This window comes from Notamacropus eugenii, chromosome 6 (assembly GCF_028372415.1).
Source record: "Notamacropus eugenii isolate mMacEug1 chromosome 6, mMacEug1.pri_v2, whole genome shotgun sequence".
NCBI lineage: Eukaryota > Metazoa > Chordata > Mammalia > Diprotodontia > Macropodidae > Notamacropus > Notamacropus eugenii.
This window is the reverse complement of record NC_092877.1, coordinates 55,628,657-55,641,938: the sequence shown is the minus strand read 5'-3', so window position 1 is coordinate 55,641,938 and position 13,282 is coordinate 55,628,657. Positions and strand designations below refer to the sequence as shown.

The following is a 13,282-nucleotide window of genomic DNA, read 5'->3' as shown; positions in this document are numbered from 1 at the left end:
GAAGTGTGTTCTTTCCTAAATAGCTTGCACTAGGTCTCTCTCCCAATCTCTTCTGCGCATGAGTCACTGCTGGCCGCCTCAGTGAAGGTGTGACAATTTCTGGGGACCCAACTGGCTGAGAAATATGCGCTCAGCACCCGCAGGCGAGTGAGCAGAGGTACGACTCTGTATTTCAGTTGTGCCCTGAGACGTAGAGAGGAGAGAAAAGGGATTCAGCTCCAGAGACTACGAGATGATTTGGCTACTGGGAGGCAGTAGGAGTTCGAATGAATTCTGCTGAAGATGGTTTGGCCACTGGGTTCCAGTGTCCAGCCGATAGAGAGGTACCTTTCAGCACCCTGGACAGCGTGCTCATTGCCTCCTCTTTCTGCTCCCAGAGTCTAAAGCAAGCTTGAGCTCTGCTAGCTCAGACTCAAACCGCTTGCAGACAGATCTTCTCCTGGCCATGGGGCTCAGGGTAAGTCCGTAGAGCAATGGACTTGGCTGAAGCCTTCCTGGCGCTCCTTCTCGGCTCAGTCCTAGTCGTCTCGCTTCTGTCCAACCTGCTGGTGCTATTATGTTTCCTCTCCAGCTCCGAGCTCCGCCAGCAAGTGCCTGGACTCTTCCTGGTCAACCTGTCTCTGTGCAACCTGCTGTTGACCCTCCTGAACATGCCCTTTACTCTTCTGGGTCTCCTGTGGCGCCAGCAGCCCGTGGGGGACTGCGCGTGCCAGGCGGCGGGCTTCTTGGAAACTTTGCTGGCGTCCAACGCCATGCTAAGCATGGCCGCTCTCAGCCTGGACAAGTGGGTGGCCGTGGTGTTTCCGCTGAGCTATGCGAGCAAGGTGCGTGGCCGCGATGCTGCGCTGCTGCTGGCCTACGCGTGGTTGCACTCTCTCGCCTTCCCGTTGGCCGCACTAGTCTGCTCCTGGCTCGGCTACAGCGGTACCTACGCCTCCTGCACTCTGCACCTCCGGATAGAGGCGGACAGGAGGCGCTTTGCCGCCTTCACCGTGGCCTTCCACGCCGCCAGCTTCGCGCTCTCCCTCGTGGTACTCTGCTTCACCTACCTGAAGGTGCTGCGAGTGGCCCGCTTCCACTGCCGGAGGATCGACGTCATCACCATGCAGACCCTCGTTCTGCTGGTCGATATTCATCCTAGGTAACCAGCGGGACTGACGGGAGGATGAGGGACATGACACACCCCAATAGTCACCTTGCTTAAATCACTTCCCCTCACTCGGCCTCAGCGTTAAGTTTGAAATCTCTAAGATCACTTGCGGTTCTGACACTTTTCTATATTAAGGTCACACTCACTCATAGGAATTCTGTCTGTGGCAAGCAGCCGATAATGAAAAAGACCTCGGGGTTTAGAGTCAGGAGGCTCTAGGTTTGTGCAGATATCTGATGTTTTATATAGGATAGTGACCCCGAGCAAGTTATTTCCATTGTATAGGTCTCAGTTTTCTCATTTGTAAAGTGGGGATAATAATCCCTGCTCAGTTTAACTCCTAAGAGTGGGAAATGACTTAAACTCTACTTTCTTTTTTATTTTTATTTCTTTTTCCTGGAGAGAGCAAGAAGGAGGACTCCCATTTGGCTTTCTGACGGGGCCCAATTCAACGTCGTTGCTTACAGCCTTGTTGCATACACACACGCATGGACAGTCCAATAATCGCCTTTCAATTCTCATTTTTGTGCACAGTGAAATGGTTGCCAGAAAATCAGTGGGTACTGGTCCAAGCTTTGCATGAATGTGTGTAAGTGGTGGGGTGTGTGAGTGCGTGACTGTGTTTCTGCTAGTGAATTTGTGTTTGAATGCATGCGATGGATTTATGGATAAATGTAAATTGTCTGTGTGCTTTTTGTGTTACTGGGGGTCTGTGAGGGTCAATGAGTATGTCTGCATTTCCAAGAATCTGTATATCTTTGTGTATGTGTATGAGTGTATCTGTTCTCATAAGTGACTTTATGAACATAAGAATGTTTGCATATGTTTGGGCATGAGCTTGTACCTGTGTATATATGTGTCTTTGGGCATCTGTGGTCTGTGCACTAAGGGACCCATGCGCGGGCGGTCCTTGCCATCCATCTGGCTACTAAGACTTCAGAACTTTGGGGCAGGTTGCAAGCGCAACGCTTAGGGACTTGACTGACTCACTTCGTAATCCCAGGACCCCTAGCATGGAGCTCACGCGGGACCCCAGAACCTGACTTTGTTACGGATAACCTGGGGTTGCATCTCCTCCATCCGCATCCCCTTTCTCCTGCTTAATTCCCTACGGGGCTTCAGAAGAGGGATTGAATGAACTTATTGGGGGAGCAAAGAGGAGGAGAGAATCCTAAATTTTTCTCTGGCTTACCTTCTGCTTTTTCACTCTCAGGTCAAATTCGACTATCCCCTGCTCTCCAGATCCCCTTCTCCCCTCCCCTCATTCTGGATTTAACAAAGGAACTTTGCGCTTTGCCTTGCAGTGTGAGACAGCGCTGCCTTAACGAGCAGAAGCGGCGGCGACAGAGAGCCACCAAGAAGATCAGCATCTTTATAGGCTCCTTCATCCTTTGTTTCGCTCCTTACGTCATTACCAGGTGAGGCTTCGCTGACTACTTGTTGCACCGAGAGAATGGCCTAGGACAGTTCCGCTCCTGAGCTCTGAAACCTGGACATAGGTCTCAGCCAGAATGGTTGCCAGTTACACAATGTTACAGCTTCCTTTAAGTGAACAGACTTGTAAGATAACAAGCACTAATTCGCAGAATGTTGGCTTTGGAAGGGAACTAGGAACACAGACTGTGAGTTTGGGAGGCACTTTAGGACACAGAACATAGAATCTCAGCTTTAAGGGACTTTAGTAAAGAAGGTGTTAGGATCTCAAAGGATCTAAGGATCTAAGAGGATCTAAGAGATCACAGAGAATCTAAGAACCTTAGAACACAGAATGTAGACTGCAAAAGCTAGAAGAGGTTTTAGAACAAAGAATAGACATCCTTTAGTCTAATCCCCTCATTAGTTGGATGGGAAAACTAAATTCCAGAGGACAGCAGTATATTATCCATCATTACCATTTCCTTTTTATAAATGAGGAAGTTGAGGCTCTGAAATGACTTGTGATGACATTGAATGAAACAACTTGATTTTGGTCATCACACAGCTGCTAGCTGAGCAAGAATCACCTCCATATTATCTCCATCAAAGGCCTGTCCAACTTCTGCTTGATGACCAGGGATAGTCCATTCTACTTTGGGATAGATCTAATTGCTTAGAAGATTTTCCTAATATCAAAAGGAGAGCTTTCAATACAATTTCTATCCATTATACACCATTCTAGAAGGGAACTCTTACCCAGAGATCTGTGGAAAGATTTCAGGGAGTTCATTAATTTGAGTGGAAAAAGTACATTTTTATTTCAATGTATTTTATTTTCTTTGCAATCCCATGAATTTTATTTTATGTATTTAAAAATATTCAGAGTGGTCTGTAGACTTTGACAAAAGAGATGCACTACCCTCAATAGATTAAGAATCCCCTGTTATAGAGCAAAATTTGTCTTCTACTTGATAGCTATCCTTCAAATATTTTTTAAAAAATCAGAATCATGGTCCTTCCCTTAGCTTTTTCTTCTCAAGGTTTATTCAACATCTTAAGTGGGGTCCATCCATCCTTCAATGGCATACTTTCCAAATGCCCCCACTATCCTTTGGATACTTTCTACTTTATCAAAATCTTTCTTCAAATGTGGCACTGAGAACTAAACAAAATCCTTTGTATGGGGTCTAAACAGAGCAGAGGATATAAGGACTAGGACCTTCATCATTGATTTCTTCCACTCCGTTTTGTGCTATATTCCCTTGGGGACTGTAGAGAGATAAAATAGGGGAAAGTTTTCATAGCTCCTTTATTGAGTGGGTGAGTCTATTCCCCTCTCCACTTCTAAAGCAGGTCCCTCTATGTGAATGTATAAAATCAAAATGCTAACTAATCAATATTCTGCACATGAAGGGCCTGTGAGTCACTTTGGGCTTCTGTTAATTACCATATGCCACCAAGATACAGATCTATGTTTCTCCTCATAGTGTGAGTCTGCGGCTTTTTTCCCCACAGACATTAGGAATGCAAAAAAAAATCTCCTTTTTTGACGAATAGAAACAGAGCAAACTGTAATGTCCTTTTCTCATGGATGCTTGGGCAGAATCATATTATTTCTGTGCTCTGGACAAGTTTGAAATAAATAATGAATGAATGAGCCTTGTTTATTGTTGAAATCTTTGTGTTTAGTTCTTTTACAATATGCTTACATTCAAATATAGGAAAATATGACTAACATATTTATAAAATGTACATATGTAGTGTGACTATAATATCCTTCTTTAAAAAAAAATAGACACACTCCTAAATGATTTATTTCCTTCAAAGTAATCACCTCAGAATTTTTTGTATATATATTCTGGTATTGCTGATACTGCTCAAAAAGGACAATAATTTACATTTGCTCAGCACCTTTATGGCTTGTAAGACATTTAATTCAAGCAAATAATTATTTAACTTCCAAATCCATGAAGCAGGTAGTACACTTAATATGATCCATCCCTCTTTGTGAAGCAAATGACCTGTAGGGGATGACATGATTTGCCCCATGTGACAGAGTGAGGATTCAAATCTAGGGCTTCTGTGAGTTTGATTTATGTCTCAAGTTAGAAGAAAACTATTAATTTTGTATTTCAATTTTCTTTGTGGGAATAAAAGGAAATCATTGCAGTGTGATTTTGACTAGAAGCTGGCTCCTTATTTTCTATGCATATACCCCCTTCTGCATCGATACACACACAGTGAAATTGTTCAATGACCAGAAAAGATTTGTTAAAAAAAAATATATCCTGCAAGGTTAGCAAAGTGCCAGCTAGAGAGAATTTAGGGAAGCTGCTCAGCTTTACTTAAAATTGAGTGATATGTTTTCTTAGGGGCTTTCCCTAGATTGAAGGAATGCTACTTTGAACATAAAAATTTCAAAAGCAGCATCACTCAGCATGATGTAGTGAGAAAAGCACCAGTTCTAAAGTTAGAGAACCTACTCTGCTGTTTAGGACCTGTGTGACTTTGGACGAGTCACTTCCCGTTCCTGAGGTTCAGTTTCCTCATCTCTTACGATATTGATAACTGAACATTTATATAGGAAGTTAAAGTTTGAAAAGTGTGTTATGCATTAGAGGCACAGCGAGGTGGTACAGTGGATAGAGCACTAGTCAGAAGACCAGAGTTCAAGTTTGGCCTCAGATATTTACTAGCTATGTGATCCTGGGCAAGTCACGTTAAGTACTATTTGCCTCAGTTCCTCGGGCACCTTAGAGAAGGAAATAGCCAACCATTGTAGTATCACGAAGAGTTGGACATAAATGAACAACTGAAAAATATTATGTGCATTAACTCATTTAGTCTTCACAACTCTGTGAGGTAGACAGTAGGAGAAATATTTTCCCCAATTTACAAGTGGGGAATTTAAGCCTCAGAGAAGTTGAGGTTTCATTCTTATGTCCCACACTTGGATAGACTAAATTATTTCTCAGGTCCCTCACAGCTCTATAACTTTTAAACTATGACATCATTGTCACCCTCACAGTAGTAATATTATATTGTATAGCACTTTAAGGGTGGTGAATCATTTTACAAATATTTCATGATTTAATCCTCACAGCAACCCTGGGGTGCTCTCTTATTTGTTTCCATTTTGCAGATAAGGAAACTAAAGTAGATGAAGGTTAAATGATTTGTCCAATTTCACATAGCTAGTAAGTGTCTAAGGCAGGATTTGAATTCAGATCTTTCTGACTCCAGGTCCAATGCTCCATCCACTGCCTAGTCTAAGAATACACAAAGATTTCTTCATTTTTTTTTCCTGGCATAACAGCCATTCAGATACACTAGTGTGTAGTGAGAAACAGAGTGGTAGAAAGAGTATTGGACTAGAAGTCAAAAGTGGCTCAGTGGTTAGAGCATTGGGTGTGGGATCAGAAAGACCTGAGATCAAATCCAATCCTAGATACTTCCTAGATGGGTGACAGGGGGGCAAATCTCATAACTCCTGTTTGCCTCAGTTTCACCATCTGTAAAATAGAGTCAATAATAGAACCCGCCTCTCAGGGTTATTGTGAGGACCAAATGTAATATGCTTAGCATAGTGCCTGGCCCAGAGTCGGCACTATGTACATGTGAATTATTCCTTCCCCCAGTTCTGCCACACACTACCCTTGTGATTTTGGACAGCTCTCTTCCTCTCTCTGAGCTCTCTCTAAGTCTCCATTTTCCTGTTTCTAAAATCGAGAAGTATTGATTACCTAAGGTCTTTTTCAACTTTAAAATACTGTGGTTTATACTTGAAGTTCTCTTCAAAGCCTAAAGTTCTGTATTCTATATTATTAAATTCAATGTTCTAAGGTCCCTTCCAGCTTATAGCATTCTAGGTTCTATGTAGTAATATTCTATGTCCTAAGCATCCATTGTTATTTTATGAAATTCTATCATTCTGAATATTTTCTGCTGATTAAATGAGTAGCATGCACATTCAGTGCTATCCAACCTTCTCTCTTTAAGGAGACTGATTTCTATTAAAATCCTATCCCTCACTTCCCTCCACATTCCCCATGACAAGCCATGGCTCACCAAAATCCTATTATCAACTCCAATTTATTAGTGTTCACCATTTTGAAAATGTCATGGATTTACAAACAATTATGCCCCTAAGACTTAAAAGAGGACTTTGGCAGTATTATTATGAAAATTACCAATTGGCTTCTCTGTGTGTGTAAAAATGAGGGTAATGATACTTGCTTCCTACCTTAGCCAGGGGATGTTGTGTCTGAATGGCTTCATTAAGCAACTTGGAGGGACAAATTTTTACCATGGTTATTATCATGCTTGATTTCTCTTTGCTTCAAGCTGAGGAACTATTTAAGAAGTCAATTTCCATAGTCATCTGTTTATGCAGAACACAGAGTGACAGAGGTAAGAAGGGTCTTAGTGATGACTGAATGCAACCCCTTTATTTTACAGATGAAGAAATTGAAGCCCAGTGAGAAGAAGGAATTTGCTCAAAATCACACAGTGATTTAGTAAGGGGATTAGGATGAGAATCTTTGTTTTCTGATTCTAATATTTATGGCTATACTATGCCTTTATTTTGGCACTCTGTCTAATTCTGTCTATCTTGGAGAGTTATCAGTCCTCTGAAATGGCCCCTATTTCAGCAAAATATCCATTTCCTCATCTTCCTGAGCAAAGAATCTTGATGGAGGAAAAAAAATATGATAACCCAATTTCTGCCAAGATATGATTCTTAACAGGCATGTTCTAGGTCAAGGAGATCTGGCTGACCTTGTAGCTTAGTGAGGCTGGCTTGTCTTTTCTCAGAGTTTTAGTTAACAGTCATTTCTAAATTTTAAAATTACTGACCTGCCAGGGGAAAACTATGGTCTGAGGTCCTAAAACCTTAATTTTTTTAGAGAAATATGATACCATTTTGATGAGATCATAAGTGGAGCCTATTTAGAAATAATGCTTCAGATGGGAGGAAGAGAAGGAAGCAGAGAGGCAATGGAGAAGAACCAGGGGAAAATGTGAGGTAATATAAAGAGAACTAGACAGCTAGACAGAGTCACAAAGTCAGAAGATGTAGGTTCTGTTATTTTCTGGCTATGTGACTTTGCCTGAATTTCTCACACTGCTTCAGAGCCTCATTAACCTCAGCTATAAAATAGGGATAATAATTCCTGCCTACTTTACAGAGTTGTGGTGAGGAATCAAACAAAGCAAGTGTTTTGGAAGCTATGAAATTCCTTATCTATGTGGAGTAGCATTGGTGTGATTATGGTTTGCATGTTAATTATCCATTCCTCCCCCTTCCACATTCCACATGCTGCCACTAACACAATTCTGATCACTTCCATGTCCAAACCACTGACCTTATTGAGAAAAAGATTGGTGAAGGAGATGGGGGAGGGGGAAGGAAGAAGTCAAAAGAATGGAAGGGAGTGGGTTATATCACTGCCTGGGAAATTCATAGACTACTAAAAAAAATCTAACAGTGGAGTCAGGGTCCTTGGAAGGATGGTAAGATGTAATTTAATGGGGAGAGTAGTATGGTATAAGCTTCAGTTCTGTGTGACCTTGGGTGGAATCATTTCACATCTTTGAAACTCAGTTTCCGCATCTGTAAAATGGATTCTTAGGAGATACTAATACATTGACTGCCAACCTCATAGGATTTGTTCTGAGAAGAAAATATGATCCTGGCTGTAAAAGCACTTTGATAGCAATATCTTATATTTCTAGAAGCTTTTATGATTAATAAACTGCTTTCACCACAACCCCTTGCAAGGTAGAACATTATCTCCATTTTACAGAGGAGTAAATTGAGGCTCAGATTTGTCTTCTATCATACCAACACTAAGTGGCAGATCCAGGATTTGAACTGAGTTCTCCCAGTGACTCAAGGTTTACTACTATTGATCTGAGATACTTGGAGGGTGAGCACCTTAAATGAATTTGATTATCATATTAGACCGTTCAATTTCTTTACAACAGGCTGGTGGAACTCCTCCCATTCATTACAATCAACAACTACTGGGGAGTAATAAGCAAGTGCCTCACCTACAGTAAGGCTGCCTTGGACCCTTTTGTTTATTCACTGCTGCGGCAACAGTACAAGAAGGCGGTGATCAACATTGTCAACCGACTACTGAGACGAGATTTATACCCATCATCTGGCTACAACAGCTCTCTTGACACAGAGAATGATTACTGCCTCCATCGGCCAAACTGAACTCCACTATCTGGGTTTGAGAATGGGTAGTTTTTAACAACCTTAGCCAATTTTCAGCAAGCCTCTTGTATGTTGGGCTGATAGCTGTGATGAGGACCTGGATCACCTCAGAGTCAGAGAGGGGATCCCACTCTCTTTGGAGGCAGCATTGGGCTCGGGAGGAGCACTTCAATCAAGTTAAGACAAGGGAAAGGACAAAGGGGGTGGATTTTCTTTTCCTATTCCCCTTTCCTGCTAAACTAGAATTTTGAGTTTTCTCTCCAAGCTCTTAGGGGTCAGTACTCAATTTTGCTACGTGATGCATAGAGGCATCTTGGAGGAGTGGTAAAACCTTGGTTTTGGAGTCAGGAGACCTAGACTAGAATCGCTACTCTGTTGCCTATGTGACCTTGGACTTTCCTCCTTTGGGCTTCATTTTTTCATCTATAAATGGAGAGAATTATACCAGATGATCTCTATGATGGCTTCCAGCTCTAGATCTTATAATGAATTAGAGGAAGGCTGTGGCAGCGGGAAGGAAAGCCTAGCAGGTAGATGTGGAGAACCTCCATAATTCCTGCCTTCCCCTACTCTGGGGCTGACTCTGTCCCTTCATCATCTGAGGAATGCCAAAGCATCATCTTATTTAAGAGGAACTATTATGGAGCAGGAAAGAAGTTGGATTATGTAGCCAAAAGATCTAAATACAAATCCCAGCTCAACTACTTACCACTTATGTGACCTTGGGCAAGTCACTTTCGGTCTCTTAGCTTCAATTTCCTCATCTGTGAAATTAGTAGAGTTAGACTTTATGGCCCCTAAGGTCCTTTTAGCTCTGTATCTATGACTCAATGCAACATATCTTCTTTCCCCCCACCCCCAAAGAGTTTGGCTTGATCTGTCAGTAGGTTAGTACATTTTAGATTTGTCTACTTACTTTTACTTTGATACCATGCCAGTCCAGCATTTCCATTTGGAAGGGTAGCCTAGAACAGTCATGGAAACCAGCAGCTTTATTGTTGAAATCTTTGTCACCCTTTACTCCTGAATGGGATATATTAGTGAATGGTTGCGTGTGAAACAAGGGAGAGTTTTCCCCTACGCACCATGAAAGCTAAGAGTCTACTGTCTACAGTAAAACAGAATGATTATAAACTGGAACTTAGCTTCCCCATACCATGAGTAGGGTATTTTTCTTTACTTAAATAAGCTTTGAACCCAAAGGCCTAGTATTTTGATTTCCACTATTAGCCCATCCCCACCACAGTGCCCAATTTGTCCAGGTATCAATGGAATGAGAGTCTGATTTGTCATCAAATTTCTAACATCCCATGAGCCATTAATGGGGGAAGAAGACTTGGAGTGCCAAATATTTGCAGAATTATTCATTTGACAACATTCAGGTCTTGAATGATTATCTGTAGCCTGACATAAAGATTATCAGGCAATTTTAAGATGTGTTGGAATATTCTCATTTTGTCTTCTCTGTAAACCACATGTCCAAGAAAAGGACTGGAAAATCCAAGCCTGGATTTTCAGTTATTCCCAAAGACTTGGCTCTTCAAAAGAGTTCAAAGACAATGGCCATCACTATATACTAACTCAGCTGTTCAATATTTGGGTTGCTAACAGATTGCTTCTTACTTGACCCACTCCAGTGGGTCATCCCTCTAAGTCATCCATCATTTGATCGAATTTATCTTGATTTGTTTTCAAACCATGTGCATGTGTGGGTCGGTAGCCAAGCCAGTCAAATATCTGGTTGGTAGCAGTATGATGTGATGGATAAAGCCATGTTCTAGGAGTTGGGGAAACTGAATTCTGGGTCCATCTCTGCTGCTGGTTAGCTGTGCAACCTTGAGCAAGTCTCTTTACCTCTGTGAGCCTCAGTTTCCTAGTTTGTCATAACCAAAGTATTGAATTAGACTCTCTACTATTCATTCCAGCTCCAACATTTTGTGATTCTGGATTACATTCAGTAAATGACACCAATTTTGATTGTGTTATTATAAATTCAAGTTATGTTGACTGAATGCCCACTTGGTCTAAAAAAGAAAAAAGTTCAAGCCCCAAATCAAATGTGTCCAGCTACATCGGCCACATTTGCAAAATGAAGGGAAATAGATTTTTACAAAGGAAATTACTGTAAGAATCCAAGTTGGTGAATAAAATGTGAGTGTTGGAAAGGACCTTTGAGATCATTTCCCCATTTTACAGATTATGGAAACAGGTCAGTCCTAGGGAAATGAATCATTTTAGGTTACAGAGTGAAGATTCACACCCAGGTCTCCTCATTCTGAATCCAGTGTTTTTCTATCATACAACAATGCCTCCTTTATTAATGGAACCAGAACTCATTCTGAGGCTTAGGATAGAATTTAATTTCTTCAGTGATCACTCCCCAACCCCTAATGGCAAAAATGTCTCCAGAAAGCCCTCCTACTGCTTTCTTAGCATATGAATCATGTAGACCTCAATGCAGTAAAAATAATTCTGCTTATGTTAAATTGAAATGTGCTGTCCTGTTTTGTCCCTTCAGTAAAGTGTTTGTCCCTTTTATGTATGTGTAAATATAATATTGGGGGGGGGGAAGGATTTGTGTGAAAAAGATGTTGCCTATTTGTCATAGTTTTCCCACTTACTCTCCTGATATCTTAGGAAAAAGTATCTTAAGGAAGTCTGTCATCACTGTGAAACAATCAGCAATCTTTCTTTGTGGAGGAATCCAAAATATTTGTTTGTTTCAGATGAAATTGCTTTTAAAAATCAGTATTTTGATACAGAATGGTTTCTCTCTTGGCCACTGGATGTCAGTCTTAGTAGATGGGATGCTCATGCTGAATGTACTGTTTCTTTAGTCTTTTTTGGCCTTGACTTTGTTCTTTTAATACTGTGAATATTGAGGAAAACACTTCACGTGTCCTTCAGTGTATCATGAAGCTGTGTGATTTTCCAAGTGATTTCTAAACCAATAAAAAGTTTCATTTGAGTGTTTGCCATTTCTTTGGTTGAAAATTTATCTAGCCAAACATTGTGCCCATAGAGTCAATTATTGATCTAGCAGAGATCATGGATATATGGTGAACAGCTTTGGATGAGTAGAATGACAGCTGTCATCTCTACAGGGCTATATAGTTTGCAAAATAATTTTCCTTAAAATGGTCAAATAAAATAGATACTGCTAAGTCCTGATTGGTGCATATAATGGATCCTGAGAAGTGGTTGTATTATTTAAATTTGCACTGCACACTTCCATGAGTTAGAATGAATTACTATTTAAATATAACTTTAAATTGTACAAATTCCTATTTTGCCCATGAGACTCAGGGGCATCACTTGCTTAAGACCACTTGGCTAATAATTGGCAGAGATAATATTTGAGCCCAGGTCTTTCATGTGTAGTTGCCAAGTCAAGTGTTCTTTTCAATATACCATATACATGCACAGTAGGGGTAAAAACTTGACTAAATCTTCGTCTAGATCTTTTCCCCTCGAAAGATATGCAGACTATATCCCTAACCCCAACTAATGAACTTTCAAATGCATAGGTGAGAGCCTTCAAAGTACTGGCATATAGTAAGCTCTGTTCTTTTCTTCTCTTTTGTTTTTCTTTCTTTTCTCTTCTTTTTCTTTCTCATCTCTTCTCTTCTTTCCCTTCCTTCCTTTTTCCTTCCTTTCCCTTCCTTTCCTTTCCCTTCCCTAACTCTTCCCTTCCTTTCCTATCTCTTCCCTTCCTCCTCCCTTCCTGTTCCTTTCCCTTCTTCTTTCCTTCCCTTCCTCTTTCTGCTCTTCCTCCCTTCCCTTCCTGTTTCTCTTTCTCTTCCCTTCCCTTTTCTTGTAATATTTAGTTTATTGGACTGCAGAGCACTAGTTCATCAAGTAATTCTTTAACTCTATGATTCACACAATTGGGTATAGTTCACAACAACAACAACAACATATTTTGTGTTTATGCATATAACCAGGTTCTAGATCATGTCTTCATGGACTTAAGCACAAAGTTCATTTTAGTTTGAGAGAGGAGTAAGTTGATATTTTTTCTTAATGGAGACTAATACTGGAGACGGGGGAAGGGCATCAGTATTGATAAAGCCCTGTTTGCACTCCATCTAGTCAAAATTCAAAGATGGGTAAAAGATTGAAATGGACCAAAGCTGCTGACTGTTATTGTTCCTTGAGATCAGTAAAAAGATAGTAATTAAGGTTAAACTCCTCCCCCCCCACCTCTTCATCTGTGTTTTCAGTTAGCATTCATTTCTTTTTTAAAAAATTTGGTTTTTAATCTATTTTGATTAATAAAAAATTATTTTATCTCCCTTTTATCCCCCTCTGAAAAAAGGGGAAAAACATCTTGCAACAAATACCTATATTTTCAAGCAAGAACAAGTTCCATATTGGTAATGTAAAAAAAAAAAAAAGATTAAATTATCACTCTGAGTCTATCATGTCTTTATCAAAAGGTAGGTCCACAGAAGGTATAGCTTACTTTTTCCAGCACATAATAGGTGCTT

The 13,282-nt window shown here is 40.6% G+C and overlaps 1 protein-coding gene across 1 annotated transcript; it reads left to right on the top strand.

The window, feature by feature from the left end:
* The first annotated feature begins 296 nt into the window (after nt 1–296).
* On the top strand, nt 297–11,718 carry GPR78 (G protein-coupled receptor 78). The gene is made up of 3 exons (XM_072620121.1): nt 297–1,141; nt 2,455–2,568; nt 8,555–11,718. The coding sequence occupies exons 1-3, from the start codon at nt 474–476 to the stop codon at nt 8,790–8,792; spliced, it is 1,020 nt and encodes a 339-aa protein (XP_072476222.1). The 5' UTR covers nt 297–473; the 3' UTR covers nt 8,793–11,718.
* Nucleotides 11,719–13,282: the final 1,564 nt, after the last annotated feature.